This window comes from Varanus komodoensis, unplaced genomic scaffold (genome assembly GCF_004798865.1).
Source record: "Varanus komodoensis strain SLA01 unplaced genomic scaffold, ASM479886v1 scaffold19, whole genome shotgun sequence".
Classification (NCBI taxonomy): domain Eukaryota; kingdom Metazoa; phylum Chordata; class Lepidosauria; order Squamata; family Varanidae; genus Varanus; species Varanus komodoensis.
In genome coordinates this window covers 10,226,336-10,226,791 of record NW_025335550.1, presented here as the reverse complement: position 1 = coordinate 10,226,791, position 456 = coordinate 10,226,336, and the positions used below count along the sequence as shown (strand labels likewise).

Below are 456 nucleotides of genomic sequence, written 5' to 3'. Positions count from 1 at the left end.
TGCAGCGGGACGAGGCCGGGCCGCAGCCAGGAGGGGCGGCGGGGCCGCGGCCGAAGCGCCCGGTGCCCCGCGGGGAGGCGCCCCCGGCCCCCCCGAGGCCCCTCGCCCGCCCCCCCGCCCGCGGCGCCTACCCCGATGAGGTAAATGCGGTCCAGGCTGAAGCTGGGGATGATGGCGACCGGCTGCTGCTCGGCCAGGAACTCGACCTCGGCGGCGTCCATCGGCACGAGAAAGGGCGGCGCGTGCCCATTGGCTGCGGAGCAGGACGCCCCGCCTCTCACTGCGCCTCGCCCAATGAACAGCTCCCTACGGGCGGCCCCGTCCGTTGGCTGCGTGCGAAAGAAGCGGCCCCGCCCATCGCTGCGCTCTGCGGCCAATGAAAGCCTCGGCGTTTCTTCGATCCATCCGCGCTCGCCTGCCATTGGCTGGGGAGGAATGACGAGCTCGCCCGCTATC

At 73.7% G+C, this 456-nt stretch overlaps 1 protein-coding gene across 2 annotated transcripts in view; it reads right to left on the bottom strand.

The window, feature by feature from the left end:
- GINS2 (GINS complex subunit 2) overlaps window positions 1-239 on the bottom strand; it is a 10,610-nt gene extending 10,371 nt beyond the window's left edge. For both annotated transcript variants that reach the window (XR_006414501.1, XM_044427853.1), the window contains exon 1: window positions 132-239. Coding sequence is in view for 1 of the 2 variants with exons in the window: in XM_044427853.1 (XP_044283788.1) it covers window positions 132-221 (90 nt within the window). In the remaining variant the exon portion in view is untranslated. The remainder of the gene's footprint in view (window positions 1-131) is intronic.
- Between the last annotated feature and the right edge of the window lie 217 nt (window positions 240-456).